At 43.4% G+C, this 19738-nt stretch overlaps 1 protein-coding gene across 19 annotated transcripts in view; it reads right to left on the bottom strand.

The window, feature by feature from the left end:
- Positions 1-19738, bottom strand: part of LOC139546816 (muscleblind-like protein 2a) — a 38372-nt gene that overhangs the window by 17410 nt on the left and 1224 nt on the right. For all 19 annotated transcript variants that reach the window (XR_011669275.1, XM_071355621.1, XM_071355614.1 and 16 more), the window contains exon 2: positions 15765-16557. Coding sequence is in view for 18 of the 19 variants with exons in the window: in XM_071355621.1 (XP_071211722.1) it covers positions 15765-15938 (174 nt within the window). In the remaining variant the exon portion in view is untranslated. The remainder of the gene's footprint in view (positions 1-15764; positions 16558-19738) is intronic.

The following is a 19738-nucleotide window of genomic DNA, read 5'->3' as shown; positions in this document are numbered from 1 at the left end:
TAATTCCAGCTCTATTAACAGAATAGGATTTACACCAGCTTTAGAGAATGTAATTTCACAACGATGCATTATTCATGTTTCACCCACCTAATGCCAAAGTCACCCTTAATATGAGGCAGATGTTCAGTGATCAATTTACATAATATAATATTAATATGTCATATCACACATTGTCTCAGGTTACATTGTGAGAGGAGAATAAATAGCTGCCTTTAACGTTAGGCTATTTGGAGGAGATATCACAGAATAACAAGAGAAGATTTTATATTTTCCATTGGAGTAGCCTAAACCCTCCACATCTAAAACAGGAAACACAATACATGATCTACCGGCCAATAAAAGTACAAGCTCACGAAACAGTGGCCATTTTTGTGATGTACTGTATCTGGTGGCAGCTCGGTTCATAAATCTTTGTTAGCGCGGCAGCAGACATGGAGCGGATAAATTAGACTAATCCCAGTATAACAGCATAGCACATGTGCTGTGCTATGCTGGCCACCCCACCCACACACTGAATGTTAAACACCACGCAATAAACAAAACAGCCCGAAATGCTGGGGAGTGGCCTGAGCACAAAATATACAATTCATATTTGCTCCTCAGTACTGTTTGAGATACAGGTTAAGGGGATTAAAAGTGATTCTGAGGACAGTGCGTGTATTGTCTTTTTGACATATTATAAGCCTATAAGCTTTTGTCCCGTACCCAGAAGCAGAATAAACATTTGTATTGCTCACCATTCTGGTGTCAGCCTTGTTTAACCACCTGAAACATGAAGTCTTCAAGTCTCATTTCCCCCCAAATGTGTCAGGAGGGAATTAGGACTAGATTCAGTTTCACACTCTGAGCTATGTTGACAGCCATTCAATAGGCATGGAATGCATGTTCCATTAATATTCCTGCTGCTGCTTTCAATACCTCTCAGGGATGTCATCTAGGGCTGGGCGATATGGCCAAAAAAATCCTATTTAGAGTTTTCAAATTTATGGTCGATTTACGAAATATAATGTTTTCTCTAAATAAGTTTTATTGTACAATTAAAAGGTAAAATACACTGCATGTAAAACAATCAGCAATAATGTAATGAATTTAGAGCTTGTGAAATTATTCCTAAGCAAAATATAGCCTTCCACAATCATAAGACCCACTGATATTTTAATTATTTCATCAAAATCACTGATCTGGATTTTAAGTTAGTCTATGAAAATGCCCTTTTTGTTACAAATTTAACCAGAACCACGCATAATGCACTTTCCCTAATAATGACTAACTTCTTGTAGCAGGCATTTTAGAAAATGAGCACAGGTCTCATAAACAATCTTTCAAATTTGGCTTGGCTTGGCACCTAAAACACCTAAAACCTAAAACAATCTCTCAAATTTGGCTTAGCACCTAAAACCCTCACAAACGTTTACAGATGCACAATTGAGAGCATCTTGTCAGGCTGTATCACCGCCTGGTACGGCAACTGCACCGCCCACAACCGCAGGGCTCTCCAGAGGGTGGTGCGGCCCAACGCATCACCGGAGGCAAACTACCTGCCCTCCAGGACACCTACAGCACCCAATGTCACAGGAAGGACAAAAAGATAATCAAGGACAACAACCACCCGAGCCACTGCCTGTTCACCCCGCTATCATCCAGAAGGCGAGGTCAGTACAGGTGAAATCAAAGCTGGGACCGAGAGACTGAAAAACAGCTTCTATCTCAAGGTCATCAGACTGTTAAATAGCCATCACTATCACATCAGAGGCTGCTGCCTACATACATAGACTTGAAATTACTGCCCACTCTAATAATTGGAACACTAGTCACTTTAATAATGTTTACATATCTTGCATTACTCATCTCATATGTATATACAGTATTCTACACTATTCTACTGTATCTTAGTCTATGCCGCTCTGAAATTGCTCGTCCATATATTTATATATTCTTAATTTCATTCCTTTACTTAGATTTGTGTGTATTGGGTATATGTTGTGAAATTGTTAGATATTACTTGTTAGATATTACTGAACTGTCAGAGCTAGAAACAATACCATCTGCTAAACACGTGTATGTGACCAATACAATTTGATTTGAAGCACAAGCCCATGTGCTAGTGAGTAGCCAGCTAATCTTTATACACTATGTACAAAAGTATGTGGACACCCATTCAAATTAGTGTTCTGATATTTCAGCCACACCCGTTGCTGACAGGTTTATAAAATCGAGAGCACAGCCATGCAATCTCCATAGACAAACATTGGCAGTCGAATGGCCTTACTGAAGACTTTCAACGCGGCACCTTCATAGGATGCCATCTTTCCAACAAGTCAATTCGTCAAATTTCTGCCCTGCTAGAGCTGCCCAGGTTCTTATGTTGTGAAGTGGAAACGTCTCGGAGCAACAACGGCTCAGCCACGAAGTGGTAGGCCACACAAGCTCACAGAACGGGACTGCCGAATGCTGAAGAGCGTAGCGCGTAAAAATCATGTGTCCTCGGTTGCAACACTCACTACTGAGTTCCAAACTGCCTCTGGAAGCAACATCAGCACAAGAACTGTTCGTCGGGAGCTTCATGAAATGGGTTTCTATGGCCGAGCAGCCGCACACAGGCCTAAGATCACCATGCTTAATGCCAAGTATCAGCTGGAGTGGTGTAAAGCTCGCCGCCATTGGACTCAGCAGTGGAGCACGTTCTCTGGAGTAATGAATTACGCTTCACCATCTGGCAGTCCGACGGACGAAACTGGATTTGGTGGATGCCAAGAGAACGCTACCTGCCCCAATGCATAGTGCCAACTGTAAAGTTTGGTGGAGGAGGAATAATGGTCTGGGCTGTTTTCATGGTTCGGGCTAGGCCCCTTAGTTCCAGTGAAGGTGACTCTTAATGCTACAGCACAGAGCCCAGACCTCAACCCCATCAAACACCTTTGGGATGAATTGGAAGGCCGACTGCGAGCCAGGCCTAATCGCCCAACATCAGTGCCCGACCTCACTAATGCGGCTGAATGGAAGCAAGTCCCTGCAGCAATGTTCCAACATCTAGTGGAAAGTCTTCCCATAAGAGTGGAGGCTGTTATAGCAGAAAAGAAGGGACCAACTCCATATTAATACCCATGATTTACCCATGATTTTGGAATGAGATGTTCGACGAGCAGGCGAGCAGGGGTGCCCACATACTTTTGGTCATGTGGTGTATTTCAAGTTTAGCCAACTTGGATCTATTTGCTAGTTAAGGCAGAACAGTTGAATTGTTATGAACACACCCTTCTCTCCGTTTCCAATTGTTTGAACAGCGTGCTAGCCTATCCACTTTGTTCAGATGTTGAAATCAAGTGGCCTACTTTATTTCTCAGAATGAGAATGAGTTGACAATTCCTTATACAATTGTGTTTTATGCTTATTGCACATTTATAAAACACAGACTAGACAGCTAGTATAGCGGTACGTGGTATCGCAATGCCATGCGCCAGAATCAATGTTCATTGATACTCATTGATACTTTAGTAGGGTCCGTGCAATCCGGGATCCTTGGGATGTCACTACCCCATTGAAGTTGACATTTAAAATGGTTAAGGTTAGGGTTAGGTAAGTGTTATGGTTAAGATAAGGTTGGGGTTTTGGGTAGGGACGTGCCAAGGATCCAGGAATTGCAATGACCATTTTAGTAGGCTCTGGTCTTCGCACAATCTGAGGAATTGAGACATAAAAAGGGTATAGTTAGAGTTTTTATCTGTATCAAAAGAGGTCTTAGGTGATGGACGCCCCCACCTTGGTGTTGTAGAGCAATTTTGGAATTTTTAAGACAATTTTCTACAATTCTACAAATTGGAGCTCCATGGAGCCGAGAAATGTTTGCGGGGTTAAAGCACATTTCCTGCAATTCTACATATTTTGCCATGGAGCTAAGAGAACATTTTTCAGTTTTAAAACAAATTTCCTGAAATTCTATACATTTTGCCATAGCTAATGCTGTGTTCTTTTGCTCAAATATAATATCAAAATCTATACTGCTAAATGTATTGTTTTTGGAATTTTCAATTCTCCCTGACTTTTGGTGATTGTTAGTTCTCAAAGATGATATTATTTAAAACTAAATCTGCATTATCTTTTCTACATAATTTATAGCAGGTTTCAATCATTTAAGTCAACATTGAAAGCACCCCATATATATATATTTTTTAACATGGTTTGGACTTAGGCGACCTGAAAAAACTCTTAGGTGGCCCGTCCAAGGATTTCAATGGCAGAATAATCCCTGAATTAGAAAGCTTCTCCTCTACTACAGTAAAATAATGTATCAATGTGTTTCGGTGTCTATATGCCGATTCTGTTGGACCAAACCTCAAATGCAAATAGCGAGTTGAAACCGTTTGTTGTCAGAGAGTAAGAAGTGAACTATCATCTTTGTTGTTCTGAGTGGCAGGAGGAGGAGCTTGGTTTGTGTGTGTAAATGGGTAGGTGCACAGTCACAGCAAATGCAGCGAGACGAGACCTAAAAGACAACATGAGAACAAGTGGACATAAAAGCTCATAAAAACTCAAAATAAAACAAACCTCAATTCTTGCGATACAGGCAAATCAAACCAACCTTTTTTGTCACATGCACAGAATACAACAAGCGTAGATTTTACCGTGAAATGCTTACTTACAAGCCCTTAACCAACAGTTAAAGTTCAAGAAGAGTTAAGAAAATATTTACCAAATAAACTAAAGTAAAAAATTATAAAAAGTAACACAATAACATAACAATAACGAGGCTATATACAGGGGTTTCCGGTACCAAGTCAGTGTGCGGGGGTGCAGGTTAGAGGTAATTTGTACATGTAGGTAAGGGTGAAGTGACTATGCATAGATAATAAACAGCGAGTAGCAGCAGTGTACAAAACAAATGGGGCGGGCCATTTGATTAATTGTTCAGCAGTCTTATGGCTTGGGGGTAAAAGCTGTTAAGAAGCCTTTTCGTCCTAGACTTGGCGCTCCGGTACCGCTTGCCGTGCGGTAGCAGAGAAAACAGTCTATGACTTGGGTGACTGGAGTCTCTGACAATTTTATGGGCTTTCCTCTGACACCGCCTATTATGTAGGTCCTGGATTGCATGAAGCTTGGCCCCCGTGATGTACTGGGCCATACGCACTACCCTCTGTAGTGCCTTACGGTCAGATGCTGAGCAGTTGCCATACCAGGTGGTGATGCCACCGGTCAGGATGCTCTCGATGGTGCAGCTGTAGAACTTTTTGAGGATCTGGGGACCCATGCCAAATCTTTTCAGTCTCCTGAGGGGGAAAAGGTTTTGCCGTGCCCTCTTCACAACTGTCTTGGTGTGTTTGGACCATGATAGATTGTTGGTGATGTGGACACCAAGGAACTTGAAACTCTCGACCCGCTCCACTGCAGCCCCGTTGATGTTAATGGGGGCCATTTCGGCCTGCCTTTTCCTGTAGTCCACAATCAGCTCCTTTGTCTTGCTCACATTGAGGGAGAGGTTGTTGTCCTGGCACCATATTGCCAGTTCTCTGACCTCCTCCCTATAGGCTGTCTCCTTGTTGTCGGAAGTCCAGGATCTAGTTGCAGAGGGAGGTGTTTAGTCCCAGGGCCCTTAGCTTAGTGATGAGCTTTGTGGGCACTATGGTGTTGAACGCTGAGCTGTAGTCATTGAACAGCATTCTCACATACTGCCCTTCGCTTCCTTGGGCACAAAGACTATGGTGGTCTGCTTGAAAGATGTAGGTATTACAGACTCAGTCAGGGAGAGGTTGAACATGTCAGTGAAGACACTTGCCAGTTGGTCCACGCATGCTTGAGTACACGTCCTGGTAATCCATCTGGCCCCGCGGCTTTGTGAATGTTGAGCTGTTTAAAGATCTTGCTCACATCGGCTACCGAGAGCGTTATCACACAGTCATCCAGAACAGCTGGGGCTCTCGTGCATGCTTCAGTGTTGCTTGCCTCGAAGTGAGCATAAAAGGCATTTAGCTTGTCTGGTAGGCTCGCGTCACTGGGCAGCTCGCGTCTGGGTTTCCCTTTGTAGTACGTAATAGTTTTCAAGCCCTGCCACATCCGATGAGTGTCAGAGCCGGTGTAGTATGATTAAATCTTAATCCTGTATTGACTCTTTACTTGTTTGATGGTTCGTCTGAGGGCATAGCGGGATTTCTTATAGGTGTCTGGATTATTGTCCTGCTCCTTGAAAGCGGCAGCTCTAGCCATTAGCTCGATGCGGATGTTGCCTGTAAACCATGGCTTCTGGTTTGGATATGTATGTGCTAGAGGTTGACCGATTAATCGGAATGGACGATTAATTAGGGCCGATTTCTAGTTTTCATAACAATCGGTAATCAGCATTTTAGGACACCAATTATGGCCGATTACATTGCACTCCACGAGGAGACTGTGTGGCAGGCTGACTATCTGTTATGCGAGTGCAGCAAGGAGCCAAGGTAAGTTGCTAGCTAGCATTAAACTTATCTTATAAAAAAACAATCAATCTTAACATAATCACTAGTTAACTACACATGGTTGATGATATTACTAGTTTATCTAGCTTGTCCTGCGTTGCATATAATCGATACGGTGCCTGTTAATTTATCATTGAATCACAGCCTACTTCGCCAAACGGGTGATGATTTAACAAGCGCATTCGCAAAAAAAGCACTGTCGTTGCACCAATGTGTACCTAACCATAAACATCAATGCCTTTCTTAAAATCAATACACAAGTGTATATTTTTAAACCTGCATATTTAGTTAATATTGCCTGCTAACATGAATTTCTTTTAACTAGGGAAATTGTGTCACTTCTCTTGCATTCTGTGCAAGCAGAGTCAGGGTATATGCAGCAGTTTGGGCTGCCTGGCTCGTTGCGAACTGTGTGAAGACCATTTCTTCCTAACAAAGACCGTAATTTAATTGAATAACATTGAAGGTTGTGCTATGTAACAGCAATATTTAGACTTAGGGATGCCACCTGTTAGATAAAATACGGAACGGTTCCGTATTTCACTGAAAGAATAAACGTTTTGTTTTCGAAATGACAGTTTCCGGATTTGACCATATTAATGACCTAAGGCTTGTATTTCTGTGTGTTATTATATTATAATTAAGTCTATGATTTGATATTTGATAGAGCAGTCTGACTGAGCAGTGGTAGGCAGCAGCAGCAAGCATTCATTCAAACAGCACTTTCCTGCATTTGCCAGCAGCTCTTTGCTGTGGTTCAAGCATTGCGCTGTTTATGACTTCAAGCCTATCAACTCCCGAAATTAGGCTGCCAATACTATAGTGCCTATAAGAACATCCAATAGTCAAAGGTATATGAAATACAAATGGTATACAGAGAAATAGTCCTATAATTCCTATAATAACTACAACCTAAAACTTCTTACCTGGGAAAATTGAAGACTCATGTTAAAAGGAACCACCATCTTTCATACGTTCTCATGTTCTGAGCAAGGAACTTAAACCTTAGCTTTTTTACATGGCAAATATTGCACTTTTACTTTCTTCTCCAACACTTTGTTTTTGCATTATTTAAACCAAATTGAACATGTTTCATTATTTATTTGAGACTATATTGATTTTATTGATGTATTATATTAAGTTAAAATAAAACTGTTCATTCAGTATTGTTGTAATTGTCATTATTACCAATATATATATAAAAATCGGCCGATTAATCGGTATCGGCTTTTTTTGGTCCTCCAATAATCAGTATCGATATCAGCGTTGAAAAATCATAATCGGTCGACCTCTAGTATGTACGGTCACTGTGGGGACGTCGTCGTCGGTGCACTTATTGATGAAGCCGATGACTGAGGTGATATACACCTCAATGCCATTGGATGAATCCCGGAACATATTCCAGTCTGTGCTAGCAAAACAGTCCTGTAGCGTAGCATCCGCGTCATCTGACCACTTCCGTATTGAGCGAGTCACTGGTACTTCCTGCTTAAGTTTTTGCTTGTAAGCAGGAATCAGGAGGATATAATTACGCTCAGATTTGCCAAATGGAGAGTGGGGGAGAGCTTTGTATGAATCTCTGTGTGTGGAGTAAAGGTGGTCTAGAGTTTTTTTCCCTCTGGTTGCACTTGTGACAAAATGTGGTAAAACTGATTTAAGTTTGCCTGCATTAATTAAAGTCCCCGGCCACTAGGAGCGCCACTTCTGGGTGAGCATTTTCTTGTTTGCTTATGGCCTTACAGAGATGGTTGAGTGTGGTCTTAGTGCCAGCACCGGTCTGTGGTGGTAAATAGACGGCTACGAATAATATAGATGAGAACTGTCTTGGTAGATAGTGTGGTCTACAGCTTATCATAAGGTACTGTACCTCAGGTGAGCAATACCTCCAGACTTCTTTAATATTAGACATCGCACACCAGCTGTTTTTGACAAATAGACACACACCCCTGCCCCTTGTCTTACCAGACATAGCTTCTCTGTTCTGCCGGTGCATTGAAAATCCCTCCTGCTCTATATTATCCATGTCATCGTTCAGCCACGACTCGGTGAAACTGAAGATATTAGTTTTTAATGTCCCTTTGGTAGGATAATTGCAATCGTAGATCATCAATTATATTTTCCAATGATTGCATGTTAGCAAGTAGAATTGCTGGCAGTGGAGGGTTACTCGCTCGCCTACGGATTCTCAAAAGGCAGCCTGATCTGCGTCCTCTTTTCCTCCAACTTTTCTTCACGCAAATGACGGGGATCTGGGCCTGTTCCCAGGAGAGCAGTATATCTTTCTCGTCGGACTCGTTAAATGAAAAAGCTTCTTCCAGTTCATCGTGAGTAATCCCAGTTCTGATGTCCAGAAGTTATTTTAGGTCATAAGAGACGGTAGCAGCAACATTATGGACAAAATAAGTTAAAAAATAACGCAAAACAACATACAGCATACTGATACAGAACGCTCAGATAAGGACTTCATACGGTTTGTCACATGGTCCTTCAGATGATAGGGTTTTGCTTAGCCTACAGCTTCTTGTGTTGGGAGTTGTGTGTAGTGAACAACACAGTAGACCAGGGGTATTCAACCGGGGGTTCACAGCCTCTAGGGGTACGTCGAGGTACTGCAAGGGGGTCCACGGGGAAAAAAAATATTCAATGTTTTATGAATATCGCTAGCAACAACAGAATAAACACATTTTTAATTACCTACCTCCAGTAGAAAATAGGAAAATATATTATTTCTAATGATTTTATTTTTCAACTCCTAATATTGAGCAAATTAGGCCTACATTAATTGCAGCCAATTACACTCCCTGGAGTATCTGACATAGGCTTTGAAAAAGCACCCGCAGGCAAGTGCCACAATAGGCAAGTGCCACTGGCTGCTGGTAAGCTTTCTTGACTTGAACATACATTTTTGCCAACACATGGCTAACCTTTGTTAGAAAATGTGTTTGGAATTACCTTTCTATCTAATAGGCTACTGGTATGTTGGAGTTCACACTTCCTCTTCCAATTCTAATGTGGGGAGGTCAAAATAATGAAAAACGATCACCAAATCTATTCATTTTCAAATGTTGATTACTTCTTGCAATTATCATTCACCTGATGATAAGACAAGACTGTCACACCCTGATCTGTTTCACCTGTCCTTGTTATTGTCTCCACCCCCTCCAGGTGTTGCTTGTTTTCCCCAGTGTATTTATCCCTGTGTTTCCTGTCTCTCTGTGCCAGTTCGTCTTGTATGTTTCCAAGTCAACCAGCGTTATTTTCCCGTTCTCCTGTTTTTTGCTATTCTCCTTTTTCTAGTCCTCCCGGTTTTGACCCTTGCCTGTTTCTGGACTCTGTACCTGCCTGCCTGACTGTTCTGCCTGCCTTGACCACGAGCCTGTCTGCCACTCTGTACCTCCTGGACTCTGAACTGGTTTTGACCTTTTGCCTATCCACGACCATTCTCTTGCCTACTCCTTTAGGATTATTAACCATCTTAAACTCCAACCATCTGCCTCTTGTGTCTGCATCTGGGTCTCGCCTTGTGTCATGATAGTAAGAACTGGCCATGACAGACCCAGCAGACTTGGACCAGCTTCGCCACGCTGTCTCCCTGCAGGGAGCCACCATTGGGAGACATGAGGAGCTGTTACAGGACCTTCTGGAAGGGCTTCGTTCTCTGACAGAACGCCACGACCAAGGGTTTAAGGCTACTATGGAGCTTATTAAGGAGTCAACTCATAGGCTGTCTGCCATCCCTGAGAGAACCCTGCTTACCTCCTCCGGAGCGTTATTCTGGAGATCCTGGTACCTGTCGGGGCTTTCTTTCTCAGTGCTCGCTTATTTTTGAGCTACAGCCACCTTTGTTCCCTTCGGACCGATCGAAGATAGCGTATATTATTACGCTAATGTCGGGAAGGGCGCTCTCCTGGGCTACGGCTGTTTGGGAGCAACAATCCACCCTCTGTTGTCATCTGGAGGAATTCATGGTGGCGGTGAGGAAGGTATTTGAGTCTCCGGAATCCGGGAGCGAGGCGGCCAGTAAACTTCTTGATTTACGTCAACTCCCGTAGTGTGGCAGACTACGCGGTTGATTTTCGCACGTTGGCCGCCGAGAGTGCCTGGAATCCGGAGTCTCTCTTCGATACTGATCTTCACGGATTATCCGAGGTGGTGAAGGATGAGCTAGCTGCTCGAGAATTGCAGGTGGATCTTGACTCCCTCATCGCCCTCACCATTAAAATTGATGGACGCTTAAGGGAACGTAGGAGTGAGAGGAGGTCTGGCCTCGGGCACACTCGTTCACCCGCTATGGCTCGCTCACTTTCGAAGGAATCCGGAAGTTCCTGAAGGCAGTTTTCCCGAGAGGATTCGAAGCCACCTGAGCTCGCTCATGAATTATCAACGACGGTTGAGTTGGATTCTCCTGAGCCTATGCAATTGGGAAGAGCTAGGTTATCGGTTGGGGAACGCTCATGTAGGTTGAATTCCAACTGTTGTCTGTACTGTGGAGGGGTAGGATATTACATAGCTACCTGCCCTGTTAGGAAGCATTTGTGTCTGGTGGGTACAAGTGGGTACAAGTGAGTCAGACTGGGAGTTCCCTAATTCCCATCACCCGCACACCTTTCTTTGTGCTTGTGCTGTGGGGAGACCAATCTAAGTCTCTGAGTGCTTATTGACTCTGGGGCGGATGAAAGTTTTATGGATACTACTATTGCTTCTGAGCTAGGTATTTCCATTCAACCTCTCTCGGTTCCCATGGATGCCAGTGCACTGGACGGCAGCTCAAAAGGTGGAGTCACTCATTGTACTGTGCCCATTCAAATACGGATTTTCAGTATCCACAGTGAGACCATACAGTTCCTCCTCATTGCATCTCCCCATGTTCCTGTTGTCTTGGGGTTTTCCTGGCTTCAAAAACATAACCCTGTTATTGACTGGACCACAAGCTCCATCATAGGTTGGAGCCCATTTTGCCATTCCCACTGTCTTCAAGCAGCACAGCCTTTCCCCAGACGTCTTCCTCAGGGCGTCAGCAAGGCTTTGGATGTTTCTGTCATTCCCACTGAGTACCAGTGGGATCTTCACCCAGGCACCACACCACCTCGGGGTCGACTATATTATCTGTCCGGGCCGGAGACCAAGGCTATGGAGGAGTACGTAGAGGAGTCTCTGGCTACTGGGGCCGTCTGTCCGTCTGCATCTCCTGCCAGCGCAGGGTTTTTCTTTGTGGAGAAGAAGGACAAGACCCTGTGTCCGTGCATTGACTACCGGGGACTGAATGACATTACTGTCAAAAATAGTTACCCCCTACCACTCCTCTCCTCGGCTTTTGAACCTTTTGAACCTTCGGAATGCCTACCACCTGGTTCAGATACACAAAGGGGATGAGTGGAGGACAGCCTTCAACACAGCCAGCTGAGTATCAGGTCATGCCGTTTGGACTCACCAACGCCCCTGCTGTCTTTCAGGCTTTGGTAAACGATGTGCTCCGGGACATGCTCAACCATTTTGTGTTCGTCTACCTTGACGACATCCTGTTTTTTTCCCGGTCTGCCCAAGAACATGTTCTTCACGTCAGGCAGGTCCTTCAGCGCCTCCTGGAGAACCAACTGTTCGTGAAACCTGAGAAGTGTGAGTTCCACCGCTCTACAATCGCTTTTCTGGGATATGTCATTGCTGAGGGTAATGTCCAGATGGATCCTGGAAAGGTGAAAGCAGTGGTGGATTGGCCTCAACCTACGTCCAGGGTGCAGTTGCAACGTTTCCTAGGATTTGCAAACTTCTACCGCCGTTTCATTCTGGGTTACAGCACCCTGACGGCGCCCCTCTCGGCACTCACTTCTCCCAAAGTACCGTTCAGATGCTGTCAACAAAGCCTTTGTGGACCTGAAGCATCGGTTCACAACAGCACCCATGCTCATCCATCCGGACACGTCGCGTCAATTTGTGGTTGAGGTGGATGTTGGAGTGGGGCCCATCCTGTCCCGGCGATCTGCCCAGGACCAAAAGCTTCATCCCTGTGCCTTCCTGTCTCATCGTCTCAATTCTGCAGAGAGGAACTACGATGTAGGCAACCGAGAACTCCTGGCGGTCAAGATGGCATTCGAAGAGTGGAGGCACTGGCTGGAAGGAGCAGAACAGCCACTCTTGGTCTGGACCGACCATAAAAATGTGGAATATCTCTGTACAGCCAAGCGCCTTAACTCCAGGCAGGCCCGGTGGGCTCTGTTGTTTACCAGATTCAACTTCACCATTTCCTACCGCCCAGGGTCCAAAAATGTGAAGCCTGACGCTCTCTCTCACCTATACAGTTCCTCTGCCACACACTCGGTCACCGAAACCATTCTCCCTACCTCATGCCTAGCAACCACTGTGGATTGGGGTATTGAGACCCTGGTTCGCAAGGCACAACGCTCCCAGCCTGGACCTGAAAGGTCCAATACCCCAATCCACATCATCTGCCTCCTGTGTCTGCATCTGGGTCTCGCCTTGTGTCATGATAAAGACGTGAAAAATATTTTTTTTGCTAACGTATGATGGGGATCCCTGCATCGCCGGTTTGCCTGGGAGGGGGTCCCTGGGCAAGAAAAGGTTGAAAACCCCTGCAGTAGACAATGAACGCATGGCCTAGATTTCATGTTTCCAGAAAGTGCCATAGCTAGGCTTTGGCATATGGTGATTACACATGTACAGCCTAGTAGGCTAAACATGTAGGCTAACCTAGGTAAGGCCCAACGAATTAAGTATCCATCCAACTGAATTTGATGTTTCCTACTCACTGCCTTTGCATCAAGTGGTGATAATGTAGTGCTGAGCTGAGCTCCTAATCAGCTGAGCTCCTAATCATATGTGATAGTCCACATAACGTCTCACCCTACTTCTCTGTAAGCTAGGAAGCTATTTAGCTTAGCTCCAGGCATCAGCAGCACTGTTCTCTTCACTGCTCTCTCTGTCTTCAGAGGTTTCCTCTGACCCAGCTTCAGCACAGTCTCCTGGGACCAGCCCACAGGAAACAGCTCCTCTCAGCCATATCATGACTGACAGCCAAGCCCCAGCCAGTCAGCCAACACAGCAGTGTTGGGTTAGGCCGAGAGCAGTGGGAGAGACAGGGCCTGACGCCCATCCCTATTTCTGGGGAGGAAATCGGCAGGTCAGTAAGGCAAAGGACAGCTTCTCATGCAGACGATTCGGATAAGATGGGGGAAATCTGTAGACAACACAAGTTTCTGTCTGCCTTTCCTTGTCAATTTGCAGCCAGTCATGAGAAAGCAGTTACTGTCATGCATTTGTTGCTGCTGGGGAAAGTGGAATCACATGCACAAAATTAGGTTAGGCATGTTAGGGCAGGAGGGTGAATCAGAACAGACCTGTGACATGCATAAGAGATGCTGCCTCACCAGTTGTTCAGACTTAAGCCTAAACTCCAGTCAGTGTTTTATTGAAATGGTTCACCTCCAAAAGTACTTTAGCTAGGGGTTGATAAGGGGTACTTATGAAAACAACAGAACAAATCCACAAGCTGAACAAACACTGTTTTTGTCATATGATATTACATCAAAAGTGTAAAGGTGGGCCAACATGGCTAGCCTATCATTCAGTTTACTAAAGAACACATCCATATGTTTTAGGGGAAATGTGGGCTAAATCACAGCGGAAACCACTGTCAAAGTTGAGCCAATAGGAATGTCAGTTACAGACAACACTCGAGGAACTCTTCTTAGACAAGAGGCTATTCAGCAGAATGAATCGTGACATAATCACATGACTGAGGCATTTGTATATTTTCTAACCAGTCTCTTCCCATCCCCCTTCCATCAGCTAACAACAGAGCCTCTCTCATTTTCTCTCCTGCGTGCTCTGAACAGTCCATATACAAATCATAGGCCTGCATGTTTTAGGCTGAGATGTATCACTTAATATCATCACAGATAATGGTTGATGCAAGCACATGAAAATCCTGATTATGAATCAATATTTCACTTGAACTGCAGCAGGAAATCAATTCACCTTAGAAATGAACAAGTTAGCATGCATTACAGTATCCCCTTTCAGGACAGAGGCTGGACAGACACAGTTGCTATAGTGATGTGCAGAACAGAAGTGATGACATTGAGCCTAGTGTCATTAAAATCAGTTGAAGTGCAGTCTAAAAAACCCTATAGTCTAAAAAACCTTCATTACAAGAGCAACTGTGACATAACAATTGAGACAATATTGGGTGAAATGAAGCGTGTGTGGGTGGGTTGAGCCACAGAGGATTTTAATCCTGTTTGCCGAGGGCATTAATGTAGCCTAGCCCACCACAATATTTCAGAATAAACAACTGAAAAGTTAAGCAAATCATTTATTTTTGGAGCAAGAGTATTACACTCAATATACTGCCCCCAGTTGTAAAGCCTCTTCCACATTCACCTCAAACTAAAATCCATTGCAAGTCTCTGTTCTGAAGGAACCTATGAGTCTTGAGCAGCCTTCCCCCCAGGTTCTAATCACCAGCCTCGTGGTGTGATGGCTCCAGTCTCAGAGGGCCCAGTAAGTAGGCTAAGACATTAGATGCATGGTTGGTAGATACAAGCCTTGGAGGACAAGCAGCTCAATGAATGCACTGTTCTGGAAGGAGCTTGGGCAACAGTGTGTGACTCTTTCTAAGATTAATGGCTGGGCAACTAGTGAGGCCCTAAATGTCCTGCCATCCATAGCAATAACAAAAAGTAACTTGCAACACTATCGCCGTCTCCATTAACGGCTTGAGGTGAAAAGTCAATGGGCAAAATCAAAAGCAACCCATTTTCACCCTCCCAATAAAGGACCCATACCTATAGAGGCACTTTGGAAAAATAGGTTCTTTGTATCCATTCCTGTTGATGGTTGTCGGAGCACCAGCCTTGACCGATAGGGACCAGGCCCTTTGGCCAGCGGAGATAAGGAGATGATTGAACATAAGAATAATCCATGGGGGGAGGGGCAGTGAGAGCTTCTCTGTGGATTAACCCAGGCCCAGCAACAGACAGCCAGGGCCACTGAGGTGAGAGGGAGAATGCATCAGCAGTAATCCCACTGGAAGCCAGCACTAGGCTATAGTTTATATACACCCCATGGGGGATGTCAATTTTGGATTAGAATAAACAGAATAAACAGTACCTGGCACTGGGATGTCTAGTGGGATGAGAGAAACAGCAAACTGCAGAGCTTTTCTGTCTCTATTTCCTTACAATAAACAATTTAGTATCTCTTTATCTGTGTTGGCTCCTAGGTCGGCCTAACACAGTTCTCCCAGCACATAAAGCAAAGAATCATGAATCTAACAGAAGAATGGTGCATGACATTGCTTACCTTTAGCGAGTCAAAGCAGGCAATAACTCTTCCGTTTTCAACCTGGCAGCTCTTTGGTGGGTGTGCAAATTTGCATTCCTCATCACTCCGTGAGCAAGTTCCTCTCTGAAACTGCCGACAAACTTCCAACGTCAGCCATTTTGTGTCTCTTATCGAAGATATATTCAGAGCCATGTTAAGAGGTTCCAATTGAACGCTGCAAGTTCAATATATCGGTTGACTCTAACTCAAAAATGGCCTCACGTAAAAAAGTTCACAACTTTTGGCTCTGTTTGATTTGTGTTTTAAAAGTTCTCAAATCATATGTAGCAACTAGACAGGCCCTCGCAGCATAAGCCGGGAGGAAGGCTAATCGATTAACGATCAATCACTCATCAATCAGTTTGCACCTATGGCAGACCTCTGAAAAGGTTGAGGGGCTTGCTCTGTGACACCCCCAAGTGTCTCTCCTCCTCCACTGACAAGAACACTCTCAATATAGTATTTCGAGGCAATGGAGCTCTTTGATAGAATATTAACGAAGATGTGCTTGGTATTGACTTTGCCAACTTCTAATTTGTCAGCTCTTTGTGCTTTGACAGTTCTCCTCTCCACAATAATGCTTTCCTCTTGGATTTCTTAGCCACTGGAGTCGTTCAGAATTGAATTGGAGGCTACTGAAGATTTGCAGCTGAGGTATCCCCTGTCACAGCTCAGACCTGGCCTTAAAGGGAGCGTTGGCTTTCCATGCACATATGGACCAGAGCAGGTTCAAGTTGGAGATGTTGTCTGAAAGGCACTTTCTGTTGGTGATCTGGAAGATAGGAAAGAGTTAGGTTAGCCTAGTTCTTTTATAAATAATGTATGTTAGTGCTCTTGTTATTACTATACTATTAGCCTACTTTCATTTTATGCTGCTCGAGTTGCTATGGGCTCTTTTCACAAACTGAGGCATGGCAACAGCATAGCTTGGGTTAAAAATATCATGATGAATTGTGTCAAGCAATCAAATGTGTTTTAAAAAATGATGTAGGTTACTCTATGATAGAACCATACAGTATGAGTAAACCACCTCCCTTACATCCCATCTAATGGACATACACCTCCATCTATATGAACAAAATAATTGTGAAAATCATAAAAAATAATCAACCACTCAAGGCAGGATCTAATTTCCTTTTCTCCCAAAGGACTTTCGACTTCTATGGAAAGATACGTAATGAATAGGCTAATATCAATTGAGACCTTTTGCAATTAGCCTAGTCCTAACTCATGTTCAGATCTGGTAAAAGGCTAGCCCATTTGGGGAAAGTGAATACAAAAAGGCGTATGAAATGTAATTTGTCCTCCTGAAATAATACCTCTCAACTCTACATATCAATTGCACAATACCATTAATAACATCATTACAGTCTACATCAGTTAGGCTACAATAAGAGCTAAATAAACAGGATGAGTAGATGGAGGCATGCAAATTTGCAAACGCCAAAATTACATAAGGGCTATTCTTAAAAGGCTTACTATGTCGGACAATATAATATGATTCTTATTGGCAGCCTGGCTAAATGTGCATCTAGGATAACGCTGATGAGGCATGATAGATTATAGGACACAGGTAGGAGGTGCCTATAACACTCCTGTGACCTCTCCAGATTAGTCCAGTTCCCCCCTCAAACTGCTAAACTGCCATTTGAGGTGGTGGGGTATTGTTCCCGTGGGATATTGTTGACATTGTTGGCCTACGCCATAGTCCTGTGCTAAAATCCTACGAGCTAGGCTATTGCAAATGTCAGCCTGTGACGTGGGCCTGTGTCTTAATCGACAGCCACCAGCACAGCAGCCTTCCTCTAATCAGAGTGATATATTTGACTGATTAATGCTTCTGACCTTGAATCGGTATTCAGCCTTCGGTTTATGAAATTTTAATTCCGTGCACTCTATGTTCGGCACTGTATTTATCTCCGGACAGCCTTTCTATTCAGACAGACAAGTCCAATAAGACCACATTATAAATATGCTTGGTGGGAGCCAGAGCTGCTGGGGGTACAATAGGAGAAGGACCCCAAACAGTGTGAAGGCCTTGGGGACTGAGTCTAATAATAACATGCAGCGATATCAATTTTGTTGACATCCTGGATGGAAGGACAGAATTCAATTTTAGCCTCAATGTCAGCATGATGCAATGTGGCATTCAACAATTGAATGGGGGACAGAGAGGTAAAACCTACAGAGAGGTAAATCCTACAGAGAGGTAAATCCTACAGTACAGGGCATGTCTGCCATTCATTTTTACAATATCCTACACCCACATTTCTGACTCTATTTTGTAAGCATAGGCTACTGAATGCATTGTATTACGCTACATCATAAACAAAGGGTTGAAGATAAATTAAATTGATACCTAGGCTACCTACAATTCCAGTTAATGACTAAAGTGTAGCAACAATATCGTTCAAATTCTAGCTGATGGCCTTGGGGGGAAAAGTAGGACATCACGTCACAGAAAAAAACTACAATTTAATTCAACATCCTATTCTCCAAGGTCAGAAATGTATGTAATTGGGGTAATTGTGATGTCTAGTACTTTGTGAAGCAACTTTAAATAACTTGTAATTAATAAATTAGAAGGTAAACTTGCACATCTCTCATGAGAGGTATTATTCTATTGTAAACAGTCTTCTAGAATCTTCTGTATTTTCTGTAAAAATTTCGTAAAAGTGAACATGGTTTTGTTGTTATTGGCAAAACATATCAGGGCAACAGAAATATAGAAATGCAACACTATCACTCAATAGTTTGCCCTTTAGCTGAGTGTGGGAGGCTCTGCACTGCAACACTTGTGAATTCAGTAACAAGGTTGTCAATGTGAGAGAGAGAGAGAGAGAGAGAGAGAGAGAGAGAGAGAGAGAGAGAGAGAGAGAGAGAGAGAGAGAGAGAGAGAGAGAGAGAGAGAGAGAGAGAGAGAGAGAGAGAGAGAGAGAGAGAGAGAGAGAGAGAGAGAGAGAGAGAGAGAGAGAGAGAGAGAGAGAGAGAGAGAGATTTTGATTCTTGTTTATACTTATTCCCTATAAATCAGTTGGATGCCCTAAAGGCAGCTGTAAAATGCAAATTAAGGGAGAGCCTTGAATAATCCCATGGACCAGAGAATGATACTTGGGTGAAAAAATAGCCTACATTTCCTACAGACTGATCTCATCATGAAAATATTGTTTTCAATTTGACATGTGAGAGGTCTTGGCAAATGTATCATTACTTTTGTTAAGGGAGTTAAATTATTAGCTGCGTATACAAATGAAAATAGGTCTAGGTCAATCTATAGATGCGGTAAAGAGGTCAATGGAAATGCCATGGAAACACATGGGAGAAAGATGCCGTGGGGGGAAAAATCCCGAATCTCAATACCCCCCTGCAAAATTAGCCTACATTGAGGCTATTGTTTATATATGTTATATTATACTGTGATTAAATTACGATTCAATGTTCCAAACATATTGCTCTCCATATCTCTTCTGCAGAGGGACAAGAGAGCCTTGAGAGAACAAGTTTTGATCAGTCATGGAATTAAATGTGCTGAAAACAAATTGGCTATATATTTAAAAAGATGAAGGACAAGCTATGAAGGAAAAATACTGGAGTACAACCAACTAGCATAAAAATAATATTGCGATATTGTCAAAACGATACAATATATCGTCCCCCAAAAATCCTGATATGTAACTGTATGGCTTTTTTCCTGTATCTCTACCTCGTTATCGTATCTATGGATTCATGGCCTAGTTTGGTCAGTGTTAACCCTGACATTCTGTTTTGTTCATTTGGGATGAACAACCAGCTCTAGGGCCTAACAGTTACAGAGGTTACTATTGTAAACCATCCAGCTTTCAGCCATGGGCAATGCAAGCAGCAATTTATTGAATCAGCAAGCATATGCACTTCATATTCTAATAATCTTCAACTACCAACTGAACTGGCACGACCTTAATTATCTTCATGTT

The sequence above is a fragment of the Salvelinus alpinus genome, chromosome 20, assembly GCF_045679555.1.
Source record: "Salvelinus alpinus chromosome 20, SLU_Salpinus.1, whole genome shotgun sequence".
NCBI classification, from domain to species: domain Eukaryota; kingdom Metazoa; phylum Chordata; class Actinopteri; order Salmoniformes; family Salmonidae; genus Salvelinus; species Salvelinus alpinus.
The sequence above is the reverse complement of the archived record's forward strand: the minus strand, read 5'-3'. Positions and strand labels throughout refer to the sequence as shown.